Source organism: Copadichromis virginalis, linkage group LG5 (assembly GCF_057382275.1).
Source record: "Copadichromis virginalis isolate Kocher_CV1m ecotype Utaka linkage group LG5, C_Virginalis_male_GT1.1, whole genome shotgun sequence".
Classification (NCBI taxonomy): Eukaryota; Metazoa; Chordata; class Actinopteri; order Cichliformes; family Cichlidae; genus Copadichromis; species Copadichromis virginalis.
This window is the reverse complement of record NC_140622.1, coordinates 7,586,822-7,612,537: the sequence shown is the minus strand read 5'-3', so window position 1 is coordinate 7,612,537 and position 25,716 is coordinate 7,586,822. Positions and strand designations below refer to the sequence as shown.

General features: G+C 42.8%; 1 protein-coding gene across 3 annotated transcripts in view; it reads right to left on the bottom strand.

The window, feature by feature from the left end:
* Nucleotides 1-4,590: 4,590 nt before the first annotated feature.
* The window catches only part of blacat1 (BLACAT1 overlapping LEMD1 locus), a 32,452-nt gene continuing 11,326 nt past the window's right edge, over nt 4,591-25,716 (bottom strand). For all 3 annotated transcript variants that reach the window (XM_085455686.1, XM_085455687.1, XM_085455688.1), the window contains one exon: nt 4,591-13,854. In XM_085455686.1, coding sequence (XP_085311812.1) covers nt 13,689-13,823 — 135 coding nt within the window. In that variant the 5' untranslated portion in view covers nt 13,824-13,854 and the 3' untranslated portion in view covers nt 4,591-13,688. The remainder of the gene's footprint in view (nt 13,855-25,716) is intronic.

The following is a 25,716-nucleotide window of genomic DNA, read 5'->3' as shown; positions in this document are numbered from 1 at the left end:
AAATACAAACATCACATAAACACAATAAAAATAAGCACTGCAGTTGAACATGCATGTTTGTTTTTTTCTGTGTAGATAATGTGAAAAATTACTTTCTATGGCTTTTCCAACATTGTCAGTTAACCAGCTCTGTAGCATTTTAGGGTTGTGCATATGCTCTGTAACATCAGCGCTACAGAGCATATGCACTCAATATCTAATAAAACATTATCTACAAGTGTTCCTTGTCCTATCTTGTCACTAGTTTTACTAGCAGAGTTACCAGTGCAAACAAGCATGTAATCTTCAGATTTTTTATGCGGCCAAGCAAGCTGTCTGGCTGGCAGAGAGGAATTGATTTTGTGAGGAAATGTCACTGCAGAGCGTCACTTGAAAGAACTCGGGTCGCATACAAAGTGGAACCGGATGTTCCGCTGACATAGCATATTATTATCACTTACATAGTGTTTGTTAAAGTGCAGCCCCACACCCAGGAGACACAGGGATGGATGTTAACAACAGAGCCACCTCCCCCAAACTGCACAGTATTGACTGTTCTCCCTCGAGTCAACAAAGAACTCATATCCCAGCAATTTAAGTTGCTCTCACAGGCTGTCTTTGATGTTTTTTTTCGTCTTGTTTTTGTTTGTAATGTTTTTCTTTCCCTCCCGTTCTCTCTGTGCTGCTGGGTGGGTGGAGGTGGAGAAGTAATGTGATGCAGAGAAGCGACCGGAGCGAGACGGCGCGCCGAGAGAAAGCCCAGGTTCACACCAGGGTGGCTTACACTGCTGCTTTGCTCACACACATGAACACACAAACACCTGCACATGTGCACACACACACACACACACATGGATATTCACTAATGCACATGCAATACGAGGAGCATACACACACACACACACATTCAGAGCAGTTTACGAGTTGTGCACCTCAATACCAGCTGCAGTACAGCCCATCTGTGAAAAGGTAAATTGAATTTTACAGGCACAAAGCTGACTCCCCTGCGGTCTTTAGAAAAAAAACCCACTTTGTGAGTCTAAAGCTTTTCTAAAGCTTTCGTCTCTTCATCGCTTTCTCCTCCCCCCTCCCCTTGTATCCTTTTCTCCTCCTTCCTTTCTCTGTGGGGAAAATAAAGGTGTGAGAAACACTGATCAATATGCTCATTAAAGAGTTGTGTCTTTGGGAGGCCTGCGAAGGGTCTGCACACAAAGAGCAAGGAGGCAAATGTGGTGCTGAAAAGTCTTGTATACCACCACAGCGGCATCCAGAAACTGAACAGCATTGCTTTTTCTTGATCACAAAGAACGAACAGAGAGTGGAAAACAAACCCTTTTTCTCCCTCGTCTTCGTTTTTCTCAACTTTTCCCTCCTCCTCCTCCTGCTCTCCTCCCGCTGCCTCTTTGCTTACTCTGAGATGTAGTTAAAGCACTTTTCTTCTTCCTGGGCAGAGGATTTTCCAATCTGTCCATGTCTCTATTATTAGATACTCCCATACATAGCCTGTGTTTCTGTGTTGAATTAACACAAACAGCTATGCAGCTAGTCACTCTGCCCACACAATTAACCCCCCCACACACACGGAGGTACTGAGAAAATGCAGTTTGATACGTTACATTCTAATTAACTACAGCACTACCACCTCCGCTGTTCTCCCACATGTGTGTGCGTGACTGTGCGCCTGTACATGTCAGGCATAAGGGATAGACACTGACAGGTGGAATGAAATTGCCAGCATGAGGTATCCGTCTGTGCAGGTTCCACCATATGCATTTGAAAAAAAACTCTGCAAGGTTTTCATGCCAAATGATAGTGAGAGATTGACACAGTTCCACCTGGCAGCACGGTCTACAATTGAGGTGGGAAAGGTACGAACAGGGGTGGAGAGCTTGTTACAATGTCTCACTCAATGTGAAGAGCTGTTTGGCTGAAATGTCTTCTGAGAACAGAGTAAAAATAGCACATGAGTCAAATGTTTGTTAGAGAGAAGTAGCTCATCTCAAATAGAGACTTTTTTTTTTAAAAAGCCACTTTAAAAAAAAAAATTGTGCACTGCTGAGGACTTTGAATGAATAGTTGGCTCATTCATATTTGTGCAAGGAGTAAAACCAGACTGCCTTTCTATTTTCTGTCAGTGTGTTCATGTTCGGTGCTACTGCCAGAAAGAAACCAGTTTAGCTTAGCCTAGCATAAACAATGCTAGCCGAGCCTAGTCGCCAAAAAACACCGCAAAACTACCACAAAACTGCTTAATAAAAATACATTATTACTGTGCTTTAAGGAGATTTTTCAGGTGTCAATACTTCATTTGAGTATTTATTTTTCTGACAACTTTTTACTATATTTTAACATGAATATATATGTATGTTCTAATCCTTATATTTTTAAAGCACACCTGTCCTATACACAGGGGCTGGAGTGAAGCGGAATGGCATTTTTGTCCCTAAGTTGTGGTTGTGATACTTTAGCATTTAGCTAGTGTCTGAGAAGAGGAGCTAACCTAAAGGGAGTAACGTTTTTTTTTATGTGTCAAGTAATTTAAATGCAACATTTCTAACAGTAAGAAAGACAGATACAATAAGCAAATCCGGATAAAGCAGCAACAGAGTGTGGCAGGAACTGGACCTGAAATTACAAACGAGTTAGCATTTTGCTCTTTGGTTTCTCTCTACTAAAATTCTCAAAATTTGTGGGTTGAATTGGGTTTTGGTTTTTGGGTTGTTGTTTTTTTAAGATACCAGGATATCTTTTGGGTTGACTTGCAAAAAATCATCATCCCAAACCATTAAGCCTGGACACCATCCATTAAGTTGTTCTGAATGATTGTTTTTAATGTGTTTTAATGTGATTTTATTGTTTTAGCTTCTAACAAGGGTTTTAGCCTTTAAAACAGGAAAGCGTTATTTCTAGCCTGATGTCACTGGTATCTTTCAGAAGAACCGTTTCTTACAAGCCACCATGTGCTCTCATCCAAGTTAAACACATGGAAGGTTTTTGGAATGATGTGTTTGACGGTGCTCTATACAACTGCCATCATCAAAACAAGAAAATATATGTCTTCAAGAAGAAGGTTTATCCTGTAGTGTTGCAGAGACTTGGAGAATTAATGTCAGGAGTGACTGAAGATGCCCTGGCTGCATGTGATGGTTAAAATCTTTATTACTTACCTTGTGAGCATGCGGTGTCCCTTACTTTCTCAGTCAGATCTGCCACCCTCTGGGACACCACAGTCTAACAGGTGATGTCACAGCGCTCTGTCTTTTACATACAGTTCATGCCAGCATGTACCTTGGTAGACACTGTAGGTGTCGGGGTGCTGAAGAAGTATCATTCACTCCATGCTACAATTAAAAATTGTGTTTTATTAACCATAATCGCAGTCTTCATGTGCTCTTAGTCACTTGGGGCTCAGCAAGCTTAAGAGAAAACAGGAACTCAAAAAAAGATTGGCACGGGTCGTGAGAAAGGAGGCTGATGGAAATTCAGGGTTTTGCAGAATTGTGCAATATGGTGATAAGGTTGCATTAGCATAAGACATGTTTGTGGCTTTTAAGGACAAAGGGTTATGTGCAAACTTTCGATGGCTGGCAGTTGATGTCGGAGTTGATTTTGGCTGGCATTAAAAGCGCTACTGAGTTTCATTACTGAAAAAAAAGTGAAGAGCATCTACACAGCGCTGTGTTTTTTCACCTTTTCCTCTTTAATCACATGCAAATTTATAACTTTCTGTTTCCTTGAGAAGAGGCTGCAGACACTTAACGTTATTCAAAATTCACCAAAGTCACCCATGTGATTCAGGAAACAAAAAATGACTACGAGTACACGTTAATGTATTTCTCACTTATGGTAAAAACTGCAAACCATTGCTACACCCTTGGGGCGCAAATTCGTTTGCTCAGAGCCGTGAGTACTGAAGCATTACTGTGAGGACTGGGAGGAGAGCTCTGTTCGTGCCTCTGGTTCCCATAGTTGGACCGGCCAGCTCTGGTTGCCTGGGTTACTGTATCCCTTGCGGATGGTCATCTTGCTGTTGCTATGCTAATGAGAGAATATCAAAGCCACAAGCAGCAGCGGCTGCCTGTCGAGTTTACGTGAGAGAGTTTGTGCGTGTGTGTGGTTTATTTACAGTCTGACACCTCAGAGGTCGCTGAGAGGCCAGAGCCTTTAACTTAAAATGTCATACCAATTAAGAATTTGTGAAATTAAGCAGGCAATATCAAACTTTGCATTTTATTCATTAGACATGGAGCTGCTCCTAATGGGGTTGCTCTCTCTGGCTCGTCTCTGCTCTCACCTCCCCTACTGACTCTTCCTTTTACTCGCTGCTGTTTCATTATTTACATCCCCATCTCTGGCTCTTTTTTGGCACAGTTTATCAGTTTAATCAGCTTGCGTGGGGATAGCAGGAGGAGGAGGAGGTGGGGGAGGATGTGAAGATGGGAGGTGGGTAATGCATCTTTATTAGGCTCCCAACATCAGCCCAGGAGACGAGTCTCTGCTATCACTGTCAATTAGCAGGGGGAGACGCTCAGAGGGGTGGGGGTGGGGTGGACTGCAAATGGCAGGCTTCTCTTTATTAATATCTGGAAACAAGCACACAGCATTCAGACGTACAGAAAGAAGCTTCGTCTTTATTAAAACACACTTAGTGCAGCAGTGCAAACCATACAGCAGAATGTCATCAGGCAGTGTAAGGTACAGTTGCAGAGCTTCAGGTTTCATTTACTGAGAGAATTAAGAAAAAAAGAGGGGGTGCAGGGATGGCTTGACTTTATTCGGCACAGGGACAGATATTACATTATCATTTCATCATGGCTTCCTGGCAATATGGCTTTTTCAATCAGCGAATACAGACATTATTTATTCATCGATGCATTTTTAAAAAGGCACACAAGATACAGCGTAGCCATTCTCCACAGAGTTGACACAATCAAATATACATGAATATAATATTAGTGTGAGATTGTTGGGTGGGGGGTGGGGGGTGTTAAATGAAACTTTATTCAAATGGAGAACAAGGAGAGGAAATGGGGAAAGGGATTAGAGCGCCGCATTTACCCGTCTACATTTATCTCTGCACTCGGGTTCGATTTTGTCCGGAGCTGCTCCTGCGTGTGTGTCCCTTTCTGTTAGCCTGAGTGAGTCTGCCTGCGTGTGTGTGTGGTCTGGCAGTATATCCTTGCTTTAAGGCAAGTGTCTCTTTAATGAGGCTTTGCTGCAAAAGGAGCTCCCTAGGACTCTTGACGTGTTCTGCATTTCAAACCAGTAGCACACTCTCTCCTCCATCACACACACACACACACCCTTCATCACAGGTTAATGTGTGTGTTGTGCCAAAGCATTGATTGGTGGATTTCCGTCAATGACGGACAACCTTTCTGAAGCTGTGCGCTGCCTCTCAGCTGCTTTTCCCTTGTACTCGTTCGTTCTCTCGGCTTTTTTCCTCCCTCCTCCGTCTCTCGCCGCAGCACTCTCTGACCTCATGTTTATGTATCTCACTATGTCGCGCTCTTCATCAGAGCTGCTCTGTCAAAGGTCCCTTCCCCATCTTTTCTCTCCTCTCTCTGCCTTGCTTGTTTTTCCGCTGCAAAGGCACTGGGATATGAATAATATAAGAAAGAAGCAGATAGCATTGCTCACCCTCAGACAAACAGGCTGCTCCACGTGTTGTTAGGAGACAGAGGGCAGAGAAATCTGACGGGGGTGAAAGAATTTGTAAGGTGCTACAAACGAATTCCTGTCAAAGACAACTGAGGCTCCCGCGGGCAAAGAAGCGGCTGACGGACGGATTCTGCGATTGCTCTGGCCGCGTACTGGACTGAAGGCACAGGCTTTGTGTCAGTTTAGACAAACTGTATCGCCAGATTAGTAAATGAATAGGCTCCAACGGGTGGATTTGCAGTCAGGAGCTCAAAGCTAGAGCTTCCCAAGCAAAGAATCAACCGGCTATTCGTCACTGATTTGGAGCTGTGATGAACTCTGGTTTTCCAGTCAGGGCAAGTTTCTCTCGCGCTTGATTGTTTTTCAAGGAGGATGAAGTGTTCAAGAGCAGATCAGCTCATTAGCGGCCATGCTGAATTGCTCTTAATGAATGCTATCAGCCGCTAATGAAAAGTATTGTTCTCGAGCGCAGCTAAATCAAAAGGTGTTTAAAGCGCACGCTCGCTGCTCTCACACGCACTTCATCAACGAGCGTTTGGCGAAGAGGTCCCCGATGGGGACTCAACACCATGGTTACAGGGGCTAACACCCCCCACGAGAAATCAAACTCTCATTTGGACCACAGCCACTGCTCAATACCCGCTCCGGTATCGATCGGCCTCGGTGGGAGTGCTTATGTGCGCGAAGGAGAGAGGGAGTTTGAGAGAGAATGGGAGGCGGGGCGGGATGAAGAGGAAAAAGCAGCGAGGGATTGATTTATCTCCCATTGATGATGGTGATTTGGCATCAGATATGTGGGATGCCTGACCTTATTTACAGCCCCCCCACCTCCTCCGCCTGCCAATTAGAAAAGTTTTCCTCTGTACGCTTGAAAACACAGCTCAATAACACAAAAGTATAAAACAGGGGATGTGTGGAAAATGGCACGTGTAAGAGAGCAGACAGCCTGAAGCGACTGAATCAGTTGTGGAGACTTATGGAAGAGTCCGTTAAAAGTGATGGTGGGAAAAAGCGACCATCTCGCTGTGCATCTCCTTTAACCTTCAGCCCACTAAAACTGAAGGCCCTGGGGTGTTTCCAGCATCTCAAATAGACATCAATTTGATATTTTGTTGGCAGGGCTGCTGCTGAGGCTGCTCTTTAAAGAACATTTCTCATTACCCTTACTAAATTCTGACACTTAAAGACCATTAAGCTAAACTGCTCCGAAGCCTAAATTGTGCCAGTGAACCAGGTTATATTCTGCAAAGTGAGCTCCCCAGTGAAGCTCCTGGTGCAGTGAAGTATACAAAATAATCTCACATCTCCAGCGTTAGCAGCAAATGTTCCAATAAACGGAGCCTCCCGCCACCCTCACCCCCACCCGGTCGAAAAATAAGGCAACTGAAGTGGCGGAGTATCTTGCTAATTTGTGAGGAAGAGTAAATACACCGAAAGCCTCTGCTTGAAGATATTTTTTCATTTCTCCAGTTAGCGGTGAAGGCTGAGGAGATACACAAGGGAGAAGAGTCCAAAGAGTTCATTTTCCTGACGCTTTGATGCTGTATTTGTACTTGCAAAATATAGCAAGCGGACCTTGAGGATTTTACTCCAGCTTACAATCAACAAACTAAAAAAGTTAGTACAAAAAAATCGGGCTGTTGGTTTATGTGTAAGGCAAATCATGCAGCACAAAAGGACAATTATGGAGTTTGTGTAGATGAGCACCAGGGCCGTAGCCAGAAACTCTAATGTCAGGAGTCAAAGCCCTCGCATTTTACCCACCCCGCATTTCTTTAATTATACATATTTTCTTTTTCGTAATTACTTATCACATCTCTCAATGTATGAACTCAGCTATATTTACTGGGGCTCTTTAGGGACTTTTATCTGCTATTTCTCTTGAGTTGCATGATGGGAATTGTAGGCCTTATCATTTTCTGCTTCTTTTCTTTACTCTGCCTTTTGTCAATTACCCTTTAGCTCAAATTCACATCTTCTTCTTCCTAGCGGTTTATATCCCGCGACGCAGGGTCCGCTATCTTGCATGGCTTCCTCCACTTCTTCCTAAGCTCAAATTCACATCTATTATCTGTAAATAGTATTCACAAATGTTAACATCTCTGTGTGGTGAAAGCCATATTTCTGTTTTCATGATTTAAAAAAAAAATTCTTTGTTGTGATTTTTGGACGATTCTTTGTGGTGTTAATTTACCCAACACAACATTTTCTCCAAACCATCACTGAATATTTATGGAAATTTTTCAGCAACTGTGAACAAACTATAACACTGCTGGGAAATGAATGAATTTCTAATTTGAGGATTTGAAAAAACAAGTATATTTGCAAATACTACATTTTAAAAACAGTGCAGCACATCTATTAATAAGCCACTCAGGAGTTTCAGGAACCTGGTGGAAGGTTACATTCTATCTAATAACAAACAGGTTGTCACCTCAGACTCTTAAAGAAGACTACGTTTCACTTATTTTCTGTTCTTAGACGTTTTAAATGCAGACAGCCAAAGGTCAAGATTCACACTTCTCTGAGCACTAGGTTTGAGACAGGTTTTTCTGCTCTTGGCTCTGTATGATGTCACTGAGAGGCGATATATCTGACTGAGGCACCAGGCATAGTCTCCACCTTTCACTTCAAATGTGGCATGCAGCGTCAAAATGTTTGCTAGTACAAAAAATGTTGAAAAAAAAATTGAAAAAGCAAATCCATAAACAGCAGCAGCGAGGACTTTATCCCCAGGATGATGGATCTCGTCCTCTACAGCACCTCCACTACCCTGGCCCATGAGTCAGGCAGTCACTGACGCCACCCTAACAGAATTTTTCTGTAAAGTCTTACATTTTCAGTTATGCAGTGCAGCCATTTGGGTCTGGCAGCATGCTAAATTGCCAGGTGCAGCTTTAGTAGTGATTTATAAATACATTTTTACTCAACTTAATTTCATAACTCCTCAGGCATCGACCTCAGCTCTCGAGGGTGTCAGAATTGCTCTTCTATCACGAGGAGCACATGTGTGGTTGGCAACTCAAGGACTGGTTGGGCCTGGTGGAGTTGGGGGGGCTGGTAATGACCAAGGCGCAGACCTGAGGTTGGCACAGCAGGCTGCAATCTAATCAGCACCGTGCCTTATTTTCATGGAGACGTGGGGGAGAATTAGATATTTAATGGCGACAGTTTTATCTTTCAATCACACGCCTGGGTCTGCACCGTGGACACCTTGTTAAGGGGCTAGATGTGCCCAATCAACAGGCGTAGGTGGGCTGTCAGTGTGAGTTTGCGCCCGTCTGTGTGATTGAGTGTGCATGGGTGCTTTTAGCTGGTTACCACTCTCCAATCAGAGGTGTTTGTGTGTCTCACTGTGGCTCATATTGTGTTTGATGTCTGAAGACTGGCACAAATTGGCAATCAGGTGAGGTTGGCATGGACGAGGGCCTCTCCTCACCAGGATCCTGACTCCAATTGGCCCCTTCTCCGCTCTCCCATCCTCTCATCCCTCTCTTCCTCTCTCACCGAAGCCATTTTAACTTGACCCTGACAGGTGCTCCTGACAAAACCCATTACAGTCTCAATTACGCTATATATCTCTCCCTCCTTCTCCTTCCACTGCTTGTTTTTATCCCCCATTTTTCCCGCTCCACTCCTCTGATACTCCAGAGCCGGTGGGAGCTCTAATCGGCCGGCGTTAGCACTTCCCTCTTGACTATCACCAGTCTATCATCACTGCGCATCTCATTTCTCCTAATTAGCCTTAGTGGGACCATCACTTTTCTCTTCATTAGGAACAACACAACAGATGTGGGTGAGAGAAGCAGAAGCAATGGTGGGACAACAGTGTGATGAATGGTAGGGTATATGTGCGTGTGTGATGTGTGTGTCTATCTGCATGTGGGGATGTTTGCACAGAGAGATCGGGTCTGCCACCTAAGTGTATGTGCACGCTTACTGCGTAATTTTTTATTGAGATTATTCTTTTGGAATTTTGCCTTTTATTTGACAGTGACACATAGGCTGGTGGCCAGAATCAAATTGTGGCATATTGCAGGTATAATGCATTCATCTACAATACCAGGCTACTAGAACACCCATCTGACTGAACAGCTTGCAACTGTGGTGCAACCATGCGAGCTAGCTTCACTGGTTTTCCCTGAATACCACACAACTTTATGTTAGTGCCAGCAATACTGTCATTTGTCTGGGGTCTACAAAGGTCTTCTTTGATTTATACATCACTTGCAAATAGATTTGATCCATCAGCTCGTGTTGATCATGACTTGTCTGAACCAGAATAAGAACTTCTACTACAACGGTCAACCTGTGGTGCAGAAATTGCAGTTCCTATATTGGCCACTTGAGGGTAAGTCAGTAACTACAGACATATTTTCATGGCCAATTTTTGCCATGAAATTAGCACATTTACAGCCTGGGATAGTGAAAAGAATGTTTTGGTCTCTATGAATAATTTAATCTGAGGTTTCAAATACAGAGTCAAATTGGTGATATCCATCTTTTATATAAAGTCTGTGGTTGAGTTTGCTAACCCTGCTATAATAATCATGCTGTACAGCTAACTCCACCACAAACCCCTGTAACATCTGCAACATCATGTCATTTCCTTAAGCTGCTGGAAATGCGGACACATATGTTTGGACTATATCTGCAATATATATATATACAGTATATACGTGACACTGCACCTACTCATGATTTGTAAGTAGTCGCAAACCAACTAAGACAAATCTTGGGTTGTATCCAAATGCCCAACAATGAAAATATCTTTGGGGCGATCGATTTTTGGTGATTCGTGTTTTCAAATGGAACTTAAATAATGTGGTTCAGAAGTCTCATTTTAAAGATTAACTCGCTCCCCTTCAGAATAAAGCAGAAGTCCGACATTTGGGAAATGACACTTTCGTGTAAAGACTTCAGTCTGCCCTTTTCTTTTTGCTAACAATTAAACGTGCAGACAGAAGATTAGCCATTTTGACACAGGAGCAAATAAGCCTACTGTGTGAAGCTTCTCCTTTAAGCTGGGGGAACAGAGCTTCTGATGCAATTCAGAAGTAAGTCCCTTTCATTAGAGTTCATTCCCTACTAGTATCATCCACCATTTGAATTTATGTATGACCTCATTATGCAGCAAAGGGCCTTTGAATCGGATGACATATATTAATATTATATCTAACCTAACTGAAGTTCACTCTCTTTTTTTTGCCACATTTCAAATTTGCCTTTTCTGCCCTGATATTACATCTTTGTCTTTCCGGTGGTTTACCGTCTTTTCTCACCAATTTCTCACCCTTTCTCTGGGCGTCCTTGTTCCCGGCGCCCTCCCCTCTCCATCTCCTGCAGGTGTGTGCATGATGTGTGGGAGCAGAGAGGAGGGGCAGCAAGGTGTTGAAGGAGACGCGTGAGACGTACAGGGAGCAGCAAGTGATGAATCTTCCAGCCGTCTGTAACACTCTCCGCTTTGCCGGCTCTTCCCTCGTTTCTGACCCAAATCTAATGCGACAGGACTCGTTTTCGCCGTCCCCGCGCGCTCACCACCTCCCACAACCCGCCCTCCCCCTCGCCGCTCTCGCAGGAGTCATGCACCACCCCTCTATTTTTAGCTGTTTGTCCTTGAGTTACAATCCCCGAAAATTGCCATGATCCATAAAGGGGTTGTGGTGCTTGAGGGAGAACATGCTCGCACACACACACACACACCGTTGCCAGTGCCAATTCACCCTCCAGCCCTACCCCCACCCCATCCTCACTTGCCCCACCACCACATCGTACCACCTCTGTGCATGCGTGTGTGTGTGTGAGCAACAAATCGTTACCAATTTAAAGTCTTTCTCCATTACTGGAGCGAATATTCCTCTCATTAAAGAGGTGAAATGGAGGGAGTTAAACGAGTGCAACGCCGACAGATCAGGCTGTTCTTTTCGCTGCCTCCCCCCCACACGCACACACTCTCATGCCCCACCTCAGAAAGTTATCCACTGTAGCCAATTAGCATGACTGCTCTGTCTAGCATTAGCCCCCCCTCCACACACACACGCATCCAGCTCGTGCTCTCATTACCGTCTTTCTCTCTCTTCCTCCGCTATCGTCCCTCCTCTCATTCTCTCTCTTTCTCATTAGGGCTGCGTCGTAACACAGTGAATCATAATAGGTGCTCTACACTGTGAAATGGCTTTAGCTTTGTCTCATTTCGCCGCTTGTAGCAGGAGAATGAGTAAACAGACAATCTATTCCATGCAGGCGTAGACACACACCAACAGACACAATCAGGGCCGTTCATTAATCTGTCGTAAAGCAGCTTTTTGCCCGCCTGAAGGAATCCCTGATATTCGCAGACAGAGAAAGAGAGACGGGTGGGGGCTAATCTATGGGAGCTGCCATGCAAGGCCATGTACTATCCACCGATAATAAACAGATGAATCCGAGCAAGGAGAGAGTTTCGGGACACGACGAGTGAAAGATGGAGCAGAGGGAGAGATAGCAGGAGGACTTCGGGCGAATGAGGTGGAAGGCCCGAAGGTAGATCGGAGAGGGGAGAGAGGATGGCAGCGAAGAAGTTGGGGAGGGGGGCGAAACAGCGTGCAGCAGGGGGTGGAGACGGCGGCACTGAGGCGTATTCTAAGCCCTGAATGTAAATATGCGTGAGGGGATTATCACAGAGTGCCAGGCGGCGCTTTTGGGGCTTTGTTTCCGTGACACCATGACGTTGGCTTTGTTTCCCTGACAGCAGACGTGTGTGTGTGTCAGTGTGTGTGTATGTGTGCCATAGCATGTGTGTTTGTGTGTGACATCCAGGCATCTGTTTCCTGCTGGAAAAGGTTAATTACATCTCCACTGCCTGACTGGACGTGCCATGCATAATCACACATGCTAATGAGACCTGTGTGTGTGTGTGTCTTTTGTCTTTGTGTCTCCATGTGCATTCTGGAAAGGCTGTACTGTAGTGGCTGAACAGATATCTTAACCACTTGTTTCAGCTTTGAAAAGCTATTGTTGCAGCCAAGAAGAAGCACAGACACACACACAACACTCGCAGAGTCCTACACTCAAACAGGTGACAGCTGGAAGAGCACCGCAACGGCATTTACGGACAGACACTCCTCTCCCAATGGGGGACATTAATTGATGGGTCTGCATCCATGTGTGCGTGTGTTTGTAATTACTCGTCTGCCTGTTAATGAGACAGAGATGCTACGCCGTAAGCGGAAGGACTTCTCCCAAACTCCGCTGCTCACTCTGACCCCTGACTCCTATCTTCACACTCCAGCTAAGCTGCTGATTGGACAGCTGCTTGGCTTTAGATGGAGCCCAGCGCAGCGTGAAAAGCCGAGATGGGCTCCGGCCCTCCATGGGTGACTCTGGAAATTACTGCACACTTTCTCACTCAGCTGAAGTTTTCACTAAGTTGATCTGACATAAGCAGGTAGGTGAGGAAATGCAGAGCTCAGTCGAGCTTTGGCTCTAATTCAGCCCCCGCGGAGGAGCGGTGAGGAGTGCGACTCAGAAAAATAATGGATTTCTAGAGTCCATCGCCTCTTCGCACCTTGTGAGGAACGCCAGCTATGGCAAGAAATTAATCAAACAGATACGATTTTTTTCTCTTTTTTTGGAATCACATCAGCAAAAGCAAAGTTCTCAGTCAGCTGCCAAGGGAGAAATGAGAGTGCTGCAGGGATGTGTAATGGGCATGAGCGAGGAGTTCGCAGGCTTTTATTTTCAACTTGAAGAGCGTGGCTCAAGACAGCCTTGTGCTTGTTGAGTTTAGCCAGGTTAAAAAGTACAAAAGAAGAAGTGTTAGTCACCGATACTCTGGGAAAAATACAGTACCTGATTCGAAAGCACCTTTTCTTTCTTTTCTTTTTTTAACTTTAAATAAAAGCCTGTGCTCGTTGAACCCCCTTTACCATCTCTGTTATAATGTCGCCAGGCAGCATACCAGACAGTGTAGGCTGTCCTGAGCAGTGATAACCCAGGCCACACATTTCGGTCCATTAGGGATAAATCCCACAGAAAAGGCGAAGACAGCTGGGCTGACAGCAATGCTGTCACACCTGTGTCTCCTGATCCCTCCATTGCTCTACCTCTTCACACTCCTCATCCTCCACTTGATCACTTTTCTTCTTCCTCCGTCTGCGGCAGAAGCCATTAAGGCCACAGAAGCAGGCGCAGGTGAAGGGCATGTCCTATCTGATGCACCGCATCTACGTGAACCTGTGAATGGACACAGAGGGAAGAGGGGGAGAGAGAGAAGAATAGGTAAAGCATTAAAACAGTCCTCTTTCATCTAGTGCTCATGATAAGGACTTTTGCTTGGAACAAACATGGATATCTGCAATAGAAGAAGCTGCTTCCCTTTCATGCACGTTTCAAGCAAAGCCAGTTTTCTGGATGGAACTTAGCAAAGATTAAGCTAGTGGCCATTTCTTTATGTGCAGTGGACTCTTTAAGCAGAGGTACCATCTAAAACAATAAATGCTTCAATGATTAGCATCCTTTTTATGCTTGGAACACAAATGGGGAGAGCCTCCCCAACTAAATTAAATTTCACTGTAATCAACATGAATCTAAAGGCTCTGCACAGACCTGTAAGCTCTTAACCCTCAGAGGTCAAAGTTATCATCGGAAACAATCCCAACTCTATCTTTGAACCTGACCCTAATCAAAAAGCATTTTCACTCGCTGGGCCCACATCCTCATTTTAGGTTTGACAGCATTTTAGTAGATAAAGGTGAATGGCTTGGACGTGAATTGAGCTGCGGTTTGGGGAAGGCCTCGAAGGGGGCTGGCGGTGGCTCCCAGACCCGGCAGATCCCAATGTACTAAATAGAAGTGAAGAAGTTAAAGAACTGAAAGGTGGAGGGAGGGTGGGACACGTAAATGAGAAGGAACAGCTTGTAGAAGCCTAATTTCCTTCGGGATTAATAAAGTATTCTGATTCTGATTCTGAACTGGGGAACATATATAGATGGGAACCGGAAGGAGCGTGTTTGGAGGCAGAAAATTTAAGACGGCATCAAGAGATGATGAGATGGTCCCAATGTTTCCAAATAAGATGAGGAAGAAACAGATTCCTAACCCATCCCATTCTTGAGACAAGGGAGCAGCAACAGAGAGAGTTTCATGGATTGATCCAGGAGATGAAGCTGTATCACGAGCACTTTCATACATATTTCAGGATATCAGTGGGGCAGGTTGAACTCTTGTTGGCAGAGTTGGGACCCCATCTGAGGAGGCAGCGAAATAATATCAGAGAGCTGACTGACCCGGAGCAGCTGTGTGTCTAAGGTAATATTTGATCTAAAAGATATTTAACCATTTCCATATCATTTTATATTCACGACTGGTTTATTTTAAGCTACGAGTGGTCTGACTGGTCAGATCTGTTTATTTGGATCCAAACAAAAATCGAGCTTGGTTCAAAAAAAATAAATGTCGTAAATTTGTCCAGTGTACCAGCCATGATTCTGATATTATGGATGAAAGACGAGAGACTAACAAAAATCACCCTCTTTTTTTAAGCATACAAGAGCCTTTTTTTCTTGTCAAGTGGTAGGGGTTGAGGTTAGGGGTCGGCACTGGCTGTAGTCTGCGAACACTCACTCTACAAAACGAAAGAGATACAGCCAATCGACTGATGGAAGTTCCTGTGTGACCAAAACTAAATGATCTTACCTGCAAAAACACTGATTAACTTCTTAATCTTTTGAGATTTATCGTCACTTATATGGTAAAGGTGTACAGATGTGCAAGTGATGTTATTTCAGTAAATCACAATAGGCAGCGTGTGTGACTGTGTAGATATCTGCATGTGGTTGTCTCCACATATTTGCAGTGCCTTATACTTGTTTTATGCTGCTGCTGTATATTTGCATAGGTATTTGCCTACAGAGAGAGATTTTCAGTCTACACAAACGTGCTCTCGTGCATGGAATTCATCAGGAATGAGATCAAAACCAGAGTTTGAAAAGCACAGACAGCGGTTTTTGACAGACATTCAGTTTTTTGAATGTTAGGACTTTGCTCTTCTCCACGGCTGGCTGAGCGACCAACAGCAGCACATGCAACAGTAGCCCAGAGACCAGTTTAACACATACTTAGGACATTGCCTCCATCTGGTAACAGACGCTCCCTGCAGGTAGACGGTCCAAAGCTCCCTACGATCTGCCAACACACCGCCAACGGAAAACCATGTTCAGCCCATTAAGCAAGAAAAAACTCCATGTAGATAAAGTTACAGGGGTTCAGTCAGTAGGTCATTACACACACACACACACACACACACACACACACACACACACACACACAGTCTATTGAGCGCTGTCACTCAGCAAGGAGAAAAACTCATTTTACTGCTACACTTCTCATATTTTTCAACATTTCTCCATGTCTGCGCTTCAGTTACTCTCTCCCTGCGCAACTCTGTCTCCATCTCTGGCTCCCTCTCACGCAAACAGATGGACAGACAGACGCACACACACACATACACACGCATGTCTTAAGGCTCACTAAACTCCAAGCGTTAACATTTTTCGCCAGTGTTCGAGCAGCCAATCACAAATGAGCTCTGAGATTAGGAGACGCGAGGTGAAACTAAGAGCTTCATTAAATACCAACCTGAGTCAGCAGCACCAGCAGGCCTGGCTGGGGAGTGCGTGTGTGTGTGCGCTGTGCAAGAGGGAGTGAGTGGGTGACAAAAACACAAGCACAGATGGAACATGAAGTGTCTGCATTCACGCGTGTGCTTGAGTGTGTGTGTGGTTTAAGGATTGATTCAACCTGTCTCATATGGGGGCAATTAGCTGAGCTGGGCTCTGGGCTGCCTGAGAGCAGAGACAAAAACGCCTCGGGCCATATGCAGTGTGTGTGTGTGTGCGCGCATGCATTTGTGTGTACTATATACTATTAAACCTCCATGAGCTCTTCTTTTATCCCTTTACTGCCATCCCATATATCCATCTAATCCTTGTCTGCAGATCTCCCACTCTGTACCCAATGGCTTTAGACCCTATGTGACATGCCAGAGAAAATCACATAGGAATAGAAAGCCATAAAACACAGCAGCGAGCCATCACGCTGGTAGCAAGAGTAAACTTTTCTTTCCACACAATGATGCACGCGCAGTGTGTGTGTGTCTGTGTGTGCAGCTCTCTCACTACATGCCTTTAACACCCTCAGCTTGTCTGACAGCTTACAAGGCCCTGCAGAGGATTTACAGCAGTGCTGAGACACCCATCTCCACTGCGTATCCTTCTTGTCTCCCATGTATCCTCCAATCCCCCACTCCTGGCCTTCTCCACTCACTCTCCCCTGTTTTCCTTTTGCTTCTTCTTCTTCTCCCACTCATCCGGCTCACCGTCTCTCTCTATCTCCAGCCACGCTGCCAGCCATCGGAGTCACCGTCTTGTTTGGCGATGCGTAATTTCTAGAGGTTCTTTCACAGGCAAGTGTAGAGATGAGATAGATGAAAATACAGCCTGCAGACCCTCTGAATTATTAACTGGCTGAAAATGGATGAGTCAACGTTAACAGAGAGCAAGGAAGAGGGAGGGTAGCATAAAAAAATAGCCCACGTGCGTCCACAAATATGCACATAAAGTACAGCATGGCACTGTGCATGAACCAGCCGTCGTGGGAAACAAACAAGGGTTAGAGCGTAAGCTTTTGTTAGTGAAAAAAGTAGATCGGCGATGAATTTGAATTATTTAACGCTCTGATAAAAGTTTCACTCGTAAATTATTGATTACAAGGCAGTAATATGCCCAAGTATCCCTACAACTAAATAGTTCGTTGGCTTAGTCAGCTCTAACTAGAAGTAACTTTTGAAGTTAACAGAGATATTTAGTGTTGCTTGTAAAGGCAGACCAGGAACAATACCAGATGCTGGGAGAACAAGTCAGGGTCTGGCTTACAGCAGATGATGAGAAGGTTAGTAAGAAGGTTTCATATATTAGTATTTTTGGATGTCATGAGGTGTCCCAGGCGCTGAAACGGTTGTCTTCCACAAAATGCAATTTATTTATTAATCTTCAAAAATTTTATTATTCTTTGTTTCTCACAATCTCATTCAGGTAGGGCTGCCACAAACGATTATTTTAATAGTCGACTAATCAGATCGTGCATCCATTGGACGTAAAACGTACAGCTTATTGCACCAACATGCATCTGCTCTTATATAACTATCATTAGCTTACAGCTGTAAGTGTTTAAGGTGCTAACTAAAAATAAAGACAAGATGATAGTTTATTAAATTTTAATGAAATTTGCAGATTGTTTCGGTGAAGTTTAATAAACTCCTTGCTATCTAAAATATAACAGGACACTGGAGTATATTCTCGAGCATCTCACACTTCTGATAATCAGCTGTCTGCTTGACGTTTACTCAGCTGTGTAAAAACTATAACTTTAATCTCAGCCTAACCGATTTACTCAGGAACAAATAAAATACTAAAAAAAGCCAAACAATAACATTTTTAAGTTATCTAAGTGACTTATATATCATGTTTAACCTGAGTAGCGAAAGACGGCGGTGGGTTTGAAAACGATTTGCCGGGAGTCCGGTGCTCTCACGGCTCTAGTGAGCCTTGCCCCCAGCTAGCTATCGAGCTAGTGGGTAACAGACGTCTCCGAAAACGTCGGAGCGCTTTTGAAAATATGTCGTGTCTTGATAAACTGAGCAGATATTTGAGGTTTACACAGCTACATTCTCGCCTGACAATATGCTAAACGTTTATTTTGTGACCCAGAAAGAACTAGAAAAATTTGCATTTCCTGCGAAAATGCAGTGTGGATGCTTAAAGCTGAAGCTGTATGCAAAAAGTAGCTGAAAAAGCTGAAAAGTTGCAGAAATTGTAAAAACTTTGCAGAAGCAAAAGAACTTTGCTAAAATGGAATAACTTGGCAGAACTGCAATATCTTAGAGGAAACATAATACTTGGCAGAAATACAATAGCATAGCAGAATTTAGCAGAAATATTGTAACTTACCAGAAACATGATAACTTCTCAAACATACAAGAATTTAGGAGAAATAGTATAAGATAACAGAAAGAATATATTTAGCCAAAAATACTTAAACATTACAGAAACACTATGATTTAGAAAAATAGTACAACAGAGCAGAAATATTGTGATTTACCAGAGACACTGTGATGAACTATGAATATTGTAATTTTAAATTAAGACTATGTTTTAGCACAAATATTATAATTTGGCAGAAATACTATAATTTAGCAGAAATACTATATTAAGCACAAATCCCATAAAAAGCAGAAATACTGTACTATGATTTAGTAGAAAAACTATAATTAATCAGAAATACTACATTTAGCAGAAATACTATATTAAGCACAAATCCTATGAAAAGCAGAAATAGTATGATTAAGCATAAATACTACATTTAGCAGAAATACTATATTAAGCACAAATCTTATAAAAAGCAGAAATACTATATTAAGCACAAATCCTATAAAAGCAGAAATAGTATATTAAGCACAAATCTTATAAAATAGCAGAAATAGTATGATTTAGCACAATAGTAATAAGTTAAACAGAAAAATTGGAAAAGCAAAATGGACAGCTGAAAAAATGCTGAACATGCTGAGGTTCCCTCAAATATACTAGTTAAATGACAAAAATCTGCAAAAAAATTTATGACAGCCACACAATTACAAATATGCACACATGAGGAAACACACATGCACAGAGAGACACACACACAAGATCCAATTCAGTCAAACAGTCTAAATATATTGAATTTGAATCTTACAATGAGATCATCCCATTAAAAGGCTTTCTCTCTCTCTCTCTCTCTCTCTCTCTGTCACACACACACAAACACACACACACACGCACACACAAACACACACAGACAGACACAGAGGGAGAGAGCTGCCGAATTTAAATCCACCAATCAGAGTGGCTGTTTACGTTTTCCCGCCAAAAAAGGTGCATCTTTTTACACACGCAGCACAGAGAGGCACAGGATTATTGCAGTCTATTTCTCATAGTGAGGACTCCCCTCAAACAAATGACCATAATTTCCTAACTGTAGGGGCTAGAGCGGTCATTCTTACACCGTTTTGTTCAGAAGTGATTGGGGAATCTTCAAGTGTTGACAATTTATCATTAAAATATGAATTTTTAGAGATATATGACGTGGATGACTTATTGACTTAGAAGCCACGAATTCCCCAATATGCAAATTTGAATGGCTGAGGCCACATATATGATTGGCTGGCTGGGAAGCCGTGCAGGCCCTGATTTGTGGATTTGAATTCCTCAGCCCTCAGATATGATTGGCTGGCTTAGAAGCCATGAAGGCCCCAATATGCAAATTTGAATGCCTCAGGACACATATATGATTGGCTGGGAAACCGTGCAGGCCCTGATTTGAAAATTTGAATTTCTCAGTCCTCACAGAGGATTGGCTGCCTGGGGACCTGGCAGAAATATATAGAAATACTATGATTAAGCATAAATACTACATTTAGTAGAAATACTATGTTTTAGCACAAATCATATAAAAAGCAGAAATACTATAATTTAGCAGAAATACTATATTAAGCACAAATCCTATAAAAAGCAGAAATAGTATGATTAAGCATAAATACTACATTTAGTAGAAATATTATGTTTTAGCACAAATCCTATAAAAAGCAGAAATACTGTACTGTGATTTAGTAGAAAAACTATAATTAATCAGAAATACTATATTTTGCACAAATCTTATAAAATAGCAGAAATACTATGATTTAGCAGAATAGTAATAACTTACAAAATTACAAATATGGAGGCATATTGAAACACAAATGCACAGAGGGACACACAAACACAGGCTCTAATCCAGTCAACCAGTCTAACTATATTCAATTTAAATCCTACAATGACATGCTGCCAAATAAGGGCAGGGTCCTCTCTCTCCCACTAAACACACACACACACACACACACACACACACACACACACACACAGAGGGAGAGAGCTGCCGAATTTAAATCCACCAATCAGAGTGGCTGTTTACGTTTTCCCGCCAAAACAGGTGCATCTTTTTACACACGCAGCACAGAGAGGCACAGGATTATTGCAGCCTATTTCTCATAGTGACGACTCCCCTCAAACAAATGACCATAATTTCCTAACCGTAGGGGCTAGAGCGGTCATTCTTACACCGTTTTGTTCAGAAGAGATGGGGGAATCTTCCAGTGTTGACAATTTATCATTAAAATATGAATTATTAAAGATATTTGGCTTTTAATGCACCATAACTGAGTAGAGCGAAGCAAAAACTGCCTTGACTTGCCCTCAAACAACGCTTTGTAACTCTAAATCTATTTGGAGTATCGATATCATTCTTTCACCGTAAGAGACAGCAGGCTTTGGTGAACAGTCATGGAAATTTTCAGGTCTCTGTGGAAATCCAACAAAAAGTTATGACGAGAGAAAAAAGTGGTTCATTTCCAGAATTTGAAATCTGAAGAAATCTGAACGAAGGACGAATTTCCTACCCTCAAACAAGTCCAACTCATTTCAGAACGGTAATAGGTGAGAAAGAAATTCTTGAATTGTGAGCGTCAGGAGTGTCTGAAGATATACCGGGACAAGCCTCATGTCTTAACTTTGCTTCGTTAAGGAGATATGACGATTCGAATATGCCTCTCATTACAGAAATCCAGCGATGATTTTGAACCAGCTCTTCATTCACTTTATATGGAGAGTTTTCTGACATTGTGTTGGTCTGAGGAGATTTGCCAAAATTCTATAAATCCCACAACAATGATAGTGACATTTCCTGAAAGCCAGCAAAAATACCTACGTTTTGATGTATAATTTGTGGAAGTTGAGTGAAAATTGAGCAAGTAGCAAACAGTTGTTCGGACATGAAGAGAAGACTGCAAAACCTTCAGTGACACACTGGAAGCCAAGAGCATAGCAACCATAACAACGCATGTATTTTGTGAAAAATCACAATTTTGCAACTCAAAACTTTAAGAGGCATAAAAGTAAAACAGTAAAAGATTTGAAAAAGCTGAATCATGCCTGAATAGCCCAATAATCTGTGAACATTTTAAAGTTTGAATGGTTGTTCTAGGTGAAAATATGAGGACGTAGTTAAGTTTCAAAAACAAGCAAAATTTAGCAGAATTTTGGAAGTTTTCCATTCATTTCAATGGGACAAATTAAAGGAAAAAAGCTTAATATTTTAAAAAGTATAAAAGCAAAAAATAGCAAAAGTCATAGCCCGCATTAGCAGAAGAAGCAGAATAGTTTAAAATTTGAACGGCGAAAATCGGCTGAAAATTGTGGGACTAGTTAAGTGCCGAAAAACGTAAAAAAAATTGGCAACTAGAATAATAAAGAATAAAGAGAAACAGGAACTCAATAGTGTGGATGCCTTAAAGCATCCACACAATAATAAGAGTAATATTAAAACTTACTAGCTGCCGCCATTGTTGGAAACTGAGCTGGGCTGCGCTATGAATTCTGGGACACAGCTTCTTCTTCTTCAGGGTTTAACAGCAGCTGGCATCCTTGTACGTGCAGTGCTGCCATCTTCTGTTTCAGTCCGTTATTACACTCTTAAATCCTACTACTTATCCCTGCGTTTTTTGTGATCTTACAAAGCTTCAAACGACGCGTCGACTATTAAATCAGTCGTCGACGATTTCGATAGTCGACGTAATCGTGACTAGTCGACTAATCGTGGCAGCCCTACATTCAGGCGAATGTTTTAAATTCAGATTTAATAGTCGTCCTATATGGTAAATAGACTGCTTCTTATATAGTGCTTTTCTACTCTACTTGAGCACTTACAGCACTTCAAACAAACCGCCTCATTCATTCATTCATACAAGAACCTTTTTCTATGCCTAACTGCTTTCTGTGTAACATTAACACTTGGATGTGAGAGCAACTTGGGGTTCAGTATCATCTTGCTCAAGGACACATTGGCATGCAGATTGGAGCAGCCAGGGGTCGAACCACCAGATGTCCCACCATCTGATAATTGATCTAACTCAGCGGTCCCCAAACCCCGGGCGACCGGTACTGGTCCGTGAGTCGTTTGGTACCAGGCCGCGAGACTTGAGACTCAGGTGTGAAATTTATGGTTTTCAGGGTTTTTATCGTTAACTCGGTTTCCCTGGGTCTTTTCCCGTGTTGTAGTTGTGCGTCTTATTTTGAAAGAAATATTTACGCGTTACCATAGTGACCAGAGAGCATTAAGGGGCAGAGAGGAGGATGTTACTCTCAATGTTGTTGCCGCATTTCAGGCGGACGCTGCTAATAAAGTTACACAACGTGTTACACAGCGAAAATATTGTCTGACATTAAATCGGCTTGTGGCGCAAAAAAGGTTGGGGGCCGCTGATCTAACTGGTATGTGACCTGCTCTACCGCCAGCATCACGAGCTGTGGCACAAGCGTCACGAGCACAGCCTTTATAGCTGAAACTCTCTCTCACCTTCAGTTCTGCTCACAGCTCGGTCTGTCTTTGAGCAGCTTTGGTAAGTTGACTGTTATTTTTTTATGAATTCTTTCAGATTATCCAACTCAACTGCATAATTTCTCTATACATGACGTTTAGTGTGTGCAACCATTTTTTATGGCCTGTTCCCACAGTTTTTATGGTACCTGCTGTATGGCAGAAATACAGCTGAAGCCGATCTATTGAGCCAGGCCTTGGCTGCAGTTCAGTCAGGGGATGCAGAAGAAGGTACTTATGAGATGGGCCTCACTGAATACGAATGAATGAGGATACCTGAATACATAATAGAATAATTATTTACACCTGCCTTGACATAAAAGGACAAAAAAGGATTGCATTAAATCTTTGGAACCCTTCAGAGTTTCAGAGGTATCAGTTTTTGTGATGTATGTTTTTTTATGCTAAGCCATGCTAACTTGCTGTTAGCTGTAGTCTTGTATATGTGAAAAAGTAGCTAATGTGCCAAAAAAAAAGTGCTTGGAAAAGATCAGTGTCAGATTATTTCTCTGATATTTATTACTGCGATCAGCAGAATAGTATATACTCATTCAGCTAATAACCTCAATCACATCTAAAGTATGTGGTACCTTGTTTGGTGAACAAAGAGCTACTTTTCAGACTGAAGGGGAATCCCCTCTTTTTTCAGCAGCCTGCTATATCAACAGGCATGGGAATAGGAAAGTCAGAGGGCTGCAAAGACGTGCCGGAAAGATAAGAAGAAATGAGAGATAAAGGTATCAGGGCTTGAAAATGGAGCAAAAGGGTCACTCAGAAAGAGTTTGAAACAGGTGGGATTAATGTCAAAGTCATCTATCCTTGTTTTAATCCGTTTTTTTTACCACCGTCATTCCCTGTGAAAACTCGCACCGCTTCCTTGTGTGCGCTGTTTGTAGATATTTACGCGTATGTCCGTTTGTCTGTGTGCGTAAGCTGATTTGTGTCTTATCGAGATCCTCTGTGGAAACAGACAATGTGGTTTATTTGTTATCTTCTTGTTTGGACAATGAGATAAAGCGATCAGTGTTTGCGAGCGCGTACGCAGACGTGTGGGAGTGTTGGCGTGGACGTGTGTGTGCATTTGTGTGCGTAAAACACAGATAAGCCGAGTGTTGTGCCACAGTTTGAGTGACGGAATCGTAATGCTGATCCCAATGGTCAACAGCCCAGAGACATAACACAGAAAACTTATTAGACCTTTATCCATTATTTATATCGGGCCTGCCTTCGGACACATACACACATACATACAAAGCAGGAACCTTGTGTGTGAGCGTGATTCGTGCTGACACGTGCCTGACTTCTTCTCATGGAAAATAAGTAGCCACCGAGAAACCTCCCATCCAGAACATTTCCCATCAAGCGCCTTACCTGCTCTCACTGGTGCAAGAACCAGAAGCTCTACTCGGCAATGGCCAAAAAAACCCTGAATTCCACAGCACTCGTTTCATCGAAAGTTTTACACATTATTAACCTCTTGGGGTTCACCGGGTCACAGGCAACCCATCTAAGGTTAAGTGTAATTAGATCAATGTCCTTATCCCCTTTTCATAAAAACCAAATAGCTATAACAGAAAAAATGCAATGCCAAACTGAATGCGCGAGACTTCATTTAAAAGGAAACATCTTCTTGTTTCTGAATATTTGCCCGAAATGAGTCGCGGTTGCACAACTAGGAAGAAACACAATATAGCTCCTGAAAGTCACGAGTTCCTCTTTTACAGCTCAAGAGATAACACAAAATTAGAGAAATACCTGAAGATTTTTTATGTATACTTACAATTATGCACTTTTCCAGGTCACCGTGAAGCCACAGAAGAACCAATTCCTGCCATTTTGTGCGACTGACTCCAACATACAGAGCGCCTCCTGCTCTCTTTTCCATCTGAATTCACGTATTCGGTTCTGGTACCTGCACAAAGCTTTTACCTGTACCTGCAGCCCTGCCCCCTTCTCTGTTTCCCAACCCTCTTTCTCTTGTTCTCACACAAAATGTCCTCTGTCCAGTTTTCGTTAAAAAAAAGAAGAAAAACCCACTGACCCCTCCCCGCATCCCCTCTCCCAGATAAGTGAAAGAAAAAGTCAAGGTAATGGTTTTCTCTGTAGTTTCAACATAAAGACACCAAAGCTGAGGGCTGAGCGATAAAGGGTGGCATATGTATGTAGACAGATTAAAACCTGGAAAGCAGCTACTTTGAAAATGGAGGAATGCCTTTTCGGGCTTAGGTATTTAAATTGCATGTGTGTGTCCGCAGGTACATTATGGTGTGTATGAAGTGTCAGTGTGTCTCATGGCTAACTGTGTCCCAGGATCAGTGAACAAAGAGCCTATTGACTTCTAAACACAGAGGAGCTCTCTTTCTTCTCCACAGGCCACTGCTTTGTGTTTCACCCTCAATCCCTCCACACACACATCTTTGCCTCCTGATACACACCAAAACCCATCCTACTGCTTCACCTGCTCCTCCACCTATCCATCATTTCTACAGGATAAGTTTACACTTCTGAATTGAGAATCATAAAATATCTGTTTTTACAAGTCACACGGAATAACCTCTGCAAACTATGCCGACAGTTCGAGGGTGGACTCACTGA